Source organism: Centroberyx gerrardi, chromosome 4 (genome assembly GCF_048128805.1).
Source record: "Centroberyx gerrardi isolate f3 chromosome 4, fCenGer3.hap1.cur.20231027, whole genome shotgun sequence".
Classification (NCBI taxonomy): Eukaryota; Metazoa; Chordata; class Actinopteri; order Beryciformes; family Berycidae; genus Centroberyx; species Centroberyx gerrardi.
In genome coordinates this window covers 26,973,343-26,982,336 of record NC_136000.1, presented here as the reverse complement: position 1 = coordinate 26,982,336, position 8,994 = coordinate 26,973,343, and the positions used below count along the sequence as shown (strand labels likewise).

At 43.0% G+C, this 8,994-nt stretch overlaps 1 protein-coding gene across 1 annotated transcript; it reads right to left on the bottom strand.

Moving 5' to 3' along the window:
* Nucleotides 1-880: 880 nt before the first annotated feature.
* Nucleotides 881-8,778, bottom strand: map1lc3b (microtubule-associated protein 1 light chain 3 beta). Its single transcript, XM_071921592.2, has 4 exons — nucleotides 8,530-8,778; nucleotides 4,779-4,834; nucleotides 3,087-3,193; nucleotides 881-2,966 (listed from the first exon to the last, which is right to left on the bottom strand). The coding sequence occupies exons 1-4, from the start codon at nucleotides 8,567-8,569 to the stop codon at nucleotides 2,792-2,794; spliced, it is 378 nt and encodes a 125-aa protein (XP_071777693.1). The 5' UTR covers nucleotides 8,570-8,778; the 3' UTR covers nucleotides 881-2,791.
* Nucleotides 8,779-8,994: the final 216 nt, after the last annotated feature.

The window sequence follows — 8,994 nt, the reverse complement described above, 5'->3', positions numbered from 1 at the left end:
GGATTCAAATATGTTTCATATGGCCTATAACCTTCCAATTAATATTTGTCAACATGAGCGATGATTTCCCAATCCCAGAAAACGATTTTTATTTGGTCAGATCCAATTCTTAAACTTTACCAGTAGTCTGGAGCACTAAAGTTAAAATTAGCCCACAGAGCGACGCTAAGATTACAGGTCTGCTTTCGTCATGGACAAACACTGCCAGTCTTATCCAAAGAAAATTACAGGGAACATTGTGAAATAGATCTATATTTACAGATGTAAGATTAGCTCAGCATGGTTCAAAATGGGCTACAACATATGGGACCAGGTTCATTATTACTGATAATGTCTATTATTGATCGGCCTTGATTCTCTTAATCGTTATTACTGCATCAATAAACTAGAAAGCAGTCAACAGTGGGAGCCTTGTTCATACTGTGGAAAGACCTGAGGATTTATTTTATTACTTCCAAATGTGTGTGTGGCATAAGAGCATCCAGTATGTGACACACAGCAGATTAAAATGAGGAAGCTTTGAGGCCTCAATCATAAAAGTATTCATCTGCAACTTCATCTTTTAATCTTTTCTGTGACTGTGGGGAAACCTGATTGATTAAAAAGGAACTGCAGCTCAATGAAGCTGTGCATACAACTTCCAGCTATAAATTACAAAGTGCCTGATGGATTGAGCATATTTGGACAAGCTCCTGCACATTTGTCCATCATCACATGCAAATCTGATTCTGGAATGATTAATTACACTAAAACAAGTGTCATATTTTCATACAACTGCTGTACTTATATGTGTGACTATCGCCCATATAGTATGAGAATTTGTCTAGTAATTCAGTGGGATGTTGGATGTTATGTCAGTTGAGCAACACAATGGACACACTTCTTTTTTTTCCTTTTATTGTTTACAAAATACCAACATAAATACATAAGAGGAGGCTGTGTAATATGTAATATTGCTGTGTATGTGTGCGGACGTGGGTGTGAAACAGAGGAGCAGGCAGAAAGACAGCGCTGAAACAAATGCTCCACCCCTCTGTTACAAACACACAATGGTTTTCACTAGTCAGAAAAACAAAACAAAAAAGTCACCTTTGTACTTCACATAAGACAGCGAGAGTAAAAGACATATTATACAATGAAATAAAATCACATTAAATAAAAAGAACCAAAAGGATAAAACACGGCGATATAAAAGCGGCTAAACCTCCGTCTGTGAAGAAGAGAGCGAGAGCGAGGGAGAGAGGGAGGAGAGGAGGAGAAGCATGACAGCACATGGTATAGAAAGTGTAAAGAAACATCTACAGACTAATAGAATATTCTAGATGCGTATTCCTCCAGAGTGCGGCCTTTCAGGTCCGGGTTCCCCATAACGCTCCTAACATCATGACAATTTCTGCTCAGTTTCACAACCATAACAGTTTTGGGGGAATCTGGCCTGTAGGTCAAAGACAGAAACAAAGATGGGCAGCCTGACAGACAGATGTGCCACTCTGCTCGTCAGCCTGCCCACGTCTGTTCACACACTCTTCACATGCATCTGCCCTCTCCGTTCCTTGAGGCGATCACCTTAACGATGACTCCCGACAAAGGAAATGAGAGAAAAAGGGAGAAAAACATGAACACGTTTCAAGCAAACCCCTCCAATCATCATTTTCATAAACATCCTCATCCTCAGTGACTCGTGCACACGTGCAGCCAAGCCATGCTCCTTGTAGTGTCCAAAGTCTGCTGGTTATACTCTCACTGAAACCCTCAATCAAAGTCATAACATCAATATTATCTGTACACTGAGGCGTCTTGCAAACTACAATCATCTGTTCCAATAGCATAGCAGTTTCCCCACATCTTTTCTTCTTTATAGTGAAGATGCTTTAGGCTACAAGGCAGGGGGGGATAAAAACGCTGTAAGAAGGACCGTAAAGGGAATGTGACGTAAACTCCCAGAAAATGAGGTGACACAACAGTCGAGATCTTACATCCCTAAATTTTGTATATTTTTCTCTGGAAAAAACTTGTCAAATCCCCAAGTTCTACCTCTGACTTGCAATAAAAAGCTCCATAAAAACAAAATGTGAACCCACGAACCCTTAGCAAAAGTCTCTCTCTCTCCCTCCCTCTCTTTCTCTAGGGCCTTGGTTTCCAAAACACATCTTAAAATTAAGGTTATCTTTGTTCATAGGCTAAGATATATATATAGACAGGTGGTGGAGCACCACAAAACCCAGGGGACAGGTGAGTCACTAACCAGAACGCCCAAAATAAACGCCGTCGACAACGCGATACGCCGCCGTGACTCATCGGAGAGAGAATAAGGAAGCGGAGACAGAAATTTAAGACTCTATTGGCCTGAGTCACACACAGATTTGGGTATTTCTCTACTTAGACTCGCTGCTGAACTGGTCGACTCGTGTGGCGTTAAGCTACCGGGGTGAGCGTGGCGGACGTCCGACGTGAACGGCCTCTCCGCTCTTTGCAATGTGAACCCAATGATACATAAATCACCATCTGAACCGATCTGATCTGAATCGAGGGGAGGGGAGGGGCTAAAGGGCAGAGGAGGGAAGGAGAGGGAGCAGAAAACATACAAGCCCTTCAACGGCGTGTGTGGATGTAGCTGTGTGTTTGTGTGTGTGTGTGTCTGCCCTAAGACTAAGGGTGTGTGTACTGCAAGCAGACGGTATTATGGGAAAAACAGTGGGGAGAGAGGGTCGGGTTAGAGTTGGAGGGGGGGGCAGGGGCTAAAACTATCATTGTCCAATCGCTGGCCAGGTGGAAGCAGAGGGAAGGCTGTTCATTGGGCGGCGGCGCCGCCGAAGGTCTCCTGGGAGGCGTACACCATGTAGAGGAAGCCGTCTTGGTCCCGCTCCCGCTCGTACACCTCCGAGATGGCCGCCGACACCGACACCATGCTGTGGCCGTTGACCAGCAGGAAGAACGCCTGGTTGGAGTTTAGCTGGAGGCGCCTCCTGGTGGAGAAACAACGACATGACAGAGAGTTAGGAGAGGAGGGGAGAGGAGAGGAGAGGAGAGGAGGGGAGAGGAGAGGAGAGGAGAGGAGAGGAGAGGAGAGGAGGGTCCTACTGTACCTGATGATCTTGATGAGTTCACTCATGTTGACGTGGTCTGGCACCAGGAACTTGGTCTTGTCCAGGATGGGAAGCTGTTTCTCTCCTTTATACCTCTCAATGATCACCTATAGCACACACACACACACACACACACACACACACACACACACACACACACACACACACACACAGGAATGAATTCTGCCTCTCTGTGATTACCAACTGAACATAATCAGACTGATAGAATTCCATCGCTTCTTTTTTTCCTGGACTATTCTTAGGCCCGATTCCCCGACTCATGAGCCAGTTTCGACGCCAGCGTCTGTGATCAATAGGGAGATGAAGTTGCACCTATCATTGATATGGTGAGGAAGAACATTGTTTTACTGAAGAATAGGGTCCTGGTTGTTAGAGAGACCAAGCTTTTGCTGGACGGCCATGTTGGCAGCCATCTGTCTTGCTGAAGTGTCCTTGAGCAAGGCACTGAGATCCCCATCAGCTCCAGGGCTGCTGCTCTGCACCTGACCCTGACCTCTGACCTCCCGGGAGGGGGGGCAAGTAAAAAGAGGATTTCCCTATGGGGATCATTAATGTATCACATTACTATTATACATTAAGTGTATTGGGTAATCTGCTGATCTGACATCTGAGCCTGTATTTGGAAATAGGTTGACCTCCATTTGGCATGAATGGGAGCAGGTATATTGTTCAGCTGGGGAGGGCCTGGTCTCCGAGCAATAATCAGTCTGTCATACAGTTCCCTGCCCCCCCCCCCCCTCCTCTCCCAGGCTGTCTAGATGGAGTTACATTACAGTGACACAGCACATCTGGCCTCTGGTCTGAACATGACTGAAAATGACTTGGCAGTTTATAATCCCAGGGGAGAACACAGGAAACACACACACACACACACACACACACACACACACACGCCTGGGGGGTCTGGCACCGTGTAGATCATAGAACACTGTGTGTGTGTGTGTGTGTTGGGGGTGGGATGGGGGCATTCAAAGTGAGAGGAAGCTGCAATTGTGACAGCAGATGGAAGGCTGTGGTGATATTCTATCTCAAAAATTAGCAGGTGGAACGGGAGGAGCGTGTGTGTGTGTGTGTGTGTGTTTATTGGTGGTTGTTAAGGGCCAACAGACACCTGGCTATAAAGCAGGTGGAGCCACAACCGTCCACAAGTTCACAACATCTATTGAGCTATAACTAAGTGGAAAATGTGAAGAAAAAAAAATCCTGAATGCAGATATGTGATCAAGACCATGCAGAACAAAAACAAAACATGAAAGACTGGGTGACAAGACAAAATCTCCATTAGGGATAGGGTTAATGAATAGTAAATGACCCAAAGTCCCTAAAACAAACTGGTCTATTGAGAGAATAACAACGGATGACATGTTCAAATGTCAAACAGACATAACCAGGAAACCCTGTGGTAACGCTTTCCGTTTGCATAGAGTTTGTCAGTCAGCCACCTTGGCTTGTTCTTACACGTTAGCACCCGTGTGCTGATGCTTACGCAGATTATGACAATAAATCCCTGTGCCTTGCAGTTTTTCCCTCACAGTGGTTTGAAATTAACGCTACTAAAATGGACTTTAACTGCACAGGCTTTTGTATTTAATCGTACGTTACTCCCAGTCTCAGACCTTCAAGTGGATTTGCATACATTTCCCTGATATTTGAATGTGTGGTTCAACTCACAGGAATCTTGTTGGGGTGCTGCTCTCGGATCAGTCTCACATCTTCTACTCTCTGTTCTGTAGGGCAGACAGACAGAAAGACAGACAGGTTAACAGACACAAACTGGCAGACAGACAGGTTAGCAGGTAGACAGACAACAGAACGAGCTCAAACAAAAGGTGGAGACACAGATGCAAACTGATTAACAGAGAAAGAGAAGTAAACCACCAGAAAAAAAATCTAATCTAACAGGCAGGCAGGTTTTGACAAAACGGCTCCACATTTCTCAGTCCGTCAACCCTAATTTACATTTATTACAATCAACCCTCTCTTGTAACGTCAATCTATCTTCTGTTCACGTGACGAGGAGCAGTCAAGGCGTTTATTATTACAATCTCTGGTTCAACAGGTTTACTGAGGCGCCACAGAGGTATAATATATTCCAGCAGGATCTAAACAAAAGAGTTTGGTACTAGCTGAAATGGGTTTTCACATTTTTGTCAGATCTACTTTGAAAAACTACATTTTTATTAAAATGATTTAGTTCTTGTGTTTTTAATAACCTAGCGGAATGAGAATAAAATACAGAAGAAATGTAATAAATAGACTGCTAGTGGAGTTTGGTCTAAGGGTCTCTGGTGAAAACACAAGAGGCTTTTCTAAAATCTACTCATGCTGTAATCACAGCATCCCATAGTAATCAGCAGAATATTAGGCAGAAATTATGATTCATTTTCTACTCAATTCATGTATGTCCCTTACAAATACAAAGGCCTGTTCACATCACAACATGTATATGAGCAGGAAACAAGAGAAATGTCATTTTTCGTTCACATAATGGAGATCAAATTACTCCATACTCAGGACAAGCCAAGAGAGGATTTTCCTAGGACCCTCCTGACATAATGTTAACTATAAATAGTCACACACTGCTCACTGTAAGGGTTGCAGAAGACGAAATCATATTGAAGTGTGCCTGGGTGTTTTTTTTAAAATATCTTAGTTTGTTGGAATATAACCTGAATATCTGCATTTAGACAATTGCCTCAATTTAGACAATTGAGGAAGAGTGCCTTGGTTTTCCTTCCACATGACTTTGATATTAATAAATCAAAGCTGCTGATTGGGTGCTTCACCTGCCCATCAGTGACCATGCGCCCTATCAGAGCTGGCCCGTCCTCTCTGAAGTTTAACCCCATTTCAAGCCATTTTTAACTGGGACAAAATAATGATAACACCTTGGGTTTACTGCACTTTGAACTAACAACAACAATAGTGTCTGATGGCACGACAGATATGATAAGACAACAAACCTGAATGTTGTAAATAAAACAAACAATAGGGTTCATCATCATGATCATCTCCATCAGTTTTTGGATTGTGAATTACACTGTCAGTCAAAGCAATCGCAGAGAGGCAGGGTCACTTGAAGCTTCCTGTTACTGTGATCCGGACTCGTGACACAGCGTTAAAAATGTTTGCATAGAGGACGATTTGTGAGGCTAATGTTAGGTTAACTAATTCAATCACTGATTTCACACAACTGTTAGGGAAACTAATGTTTATCTTATTGAGGATGTCATTTTTACAGCGAACTTTGGGAAGTGAAGGGCATTGTTGTTCCATGATTACATTTGGGCTAGGATGAGTTCACTGCCTGGGAACAAGGAAGCTCTCTCTCTTTCTGCTTATGTGTGTGTGTGTGCCTGTCTGTCTCTTATGACCGGACCGGGCAACAAACAACCTTTGAGTCATCAGTTTGCAATAAAATAGAAGTCCCAAAACAGGAACACGTTGAACTAAAAGGCCTGTGGGTTTTCCGAACATTTCTGCTCTGTCACAATATGGGAATCATTCGGTAGCTACCGGTTACAGCTGGCAGATTATATCTGTTATCCTGAATCATTTTACACCCTGCAACACAGATCAGCAACTTGAACTATTTCAGACACAGAACTTGAACTCAAGTGAGGTGATTTTGGACCTATTGGGTCATGTAGGCCTTGTGACAATGCAACAAAACACTGGCATTTCAGCAGTGTATTCACTAAAATATGTGCCTAAAAATACATAGGCATAGTGATGAAGTGGTGACATAAAAAGTTGGGTAAACTATGACCTCCAGCAGGTGATCATCATAAGGCAAGCAACCACCAATATAACCAAAAGTCAATTATACTTTCAGAAAGGTATTTATATGTTTTTTCCTTGAATGACCATATCCTCATATTACTTACATCAGTTTGACACTACTTACTGTGATGTGTGCTATGAATTGTATATAAAGATTTATGTCTGGCTTGCAGGGCGGGTTTACCCTCCTCTTCAACCCTAGACATAAATAATCTGTGGTTTTGTAAGGTTGTAATAACATTACAGTATAATACAGTATATTACATTGTCTGTGCATCTCCAATGCGGCCTCACTGCAGCATGTTCTTTAATGTGGCTCCAAGCACGTGCTGACACAACGTTTCCCTGCGTCGCTCACGAGCTCAAGTTGCAGTTTGAACTAACGTGACGTTTAACCTGAAGTCTGTGTTGACTTTGCTGTACCGTTACTCATACTTGGGGGAAATGGGATCTATTTGTCATCTGTTTTCCTATCACGCTTAAGAATGAAATACTAGGCCAACTTATTGTCATGGTGATACCATACCATCAAGTACAATACTACATCATACAGCTGGCTACCATGAAGTAGACACAATATCATAAAGTACAAATGTCACTATCAACTACTACTACCGAGTACCGCGGCATACAATAAGTCACTATAGGGATATTAGTGATACCATAAAACCATAAAACAAAATACCATTCAGTATAATAAGGTCGCAATGATCTCACTATTGAGTGCCACAGACACACAAGTCCTTAGAGGAATATTATAGTGATCTTCCTGGGTTCATTTAACCACAAGGCTTTCTTTGTTGTTATACGATATATCAAAGACAACCAAAGCCAAAAACTAGAGATGATGTAACAGAAAGGCAACTGGGTAAACAACTAACTCAACTTGCCAAGCAGTACGGGGCCTAGTCTCCAGCTAACTAGGGCTGGGTGAGAAAGCATAACCGAAATCATAATCCGCATACAGGCCGTGGCCTACAGGCCCGGTTAATTTAACCCGAGCCTTCAAACAAAAAGAAACAACAGCAAACTCCATCTCTTTCTCTCCCCTTTAGTCCTCTCTTCCCCTCCGCACGGTCCCATCCCCCAATCCTGCAGCTCTCTCTCTCTGTCCTGCATTTCGACACCACTTTGTTTTTCTCCCACCGCTCTAGATACAAATAAACAGAGAGAGAGAGAGAGAGAGAGGCAGGCCTGATGGCTGCAGCAAACTCCCCTATTCTATTCTATTCTATTCTTTACGACTACAGATGTAATTAAAGTTAAAGGTGTATACAAGTCTGGACAGTTTATTCCTATCATCTTCTTGAATAAGTTGACACGGCCATAGACCTCCATATATGGACAGACCCTGCTGTAGCCTACTTTGCATTAACGTGTTAGCTGTAACGTTACAGTCAGTTTCTCGGTATGTGTAACATAGTTTATCATGGTGGCCTGGTTGGACAAGATGAACACCAATATTCACCAGAGAGATTTTGGGAACCATCTGGCCTGTCAGCAAAACGCTGTAATTCACTCTTATACAGTTTACACAAAATACGTGCTACGACAACAGACCTACAGCACAATATGGGTCATAAAAACAGACGAGTCGTGTGAAATATGATGAAGCTAGCTCAGCTGGGATAACACTTACCAAATGTCCTTCTTTGTTTGAAGGTTTTTTCTGAAGGCATATTGCGTCAAAGTCAACCAGTTTCACAATTGAAGAAAACGGTGGCAGCGCGAGCAGGAGAGGAATTAAAAAACCTAGAAACGGTTTATAAAAACGTTAAGTCGCTACGGTGTCTGTAGTTTGGTAAAAAAAAAAAGATGATAACTGCCGAGTAGTTGAAAAGGTTTGATGTCGTCGCTTCCTTCCTCTGGTGGTGTTTTTATCAGGACGAGCTCGAGCCAGCAAAACAAACCTGTCAGCTGACCTCTGACGTCATGCAGCCTCTCTCTCTCTCTCTCTCTCTCTCTCTCTCTCTCTCTCTCTCTCTCTCTCTCTCTCTCTCTCTCTCGCTCTCTCTCTCTCTCTCTCTCTCTCTCTCTCTCAATTTCTCAGTATAATTCAATCTGTTTTATTGATATGAATGTTAGATGAACGCATCTACTTGTG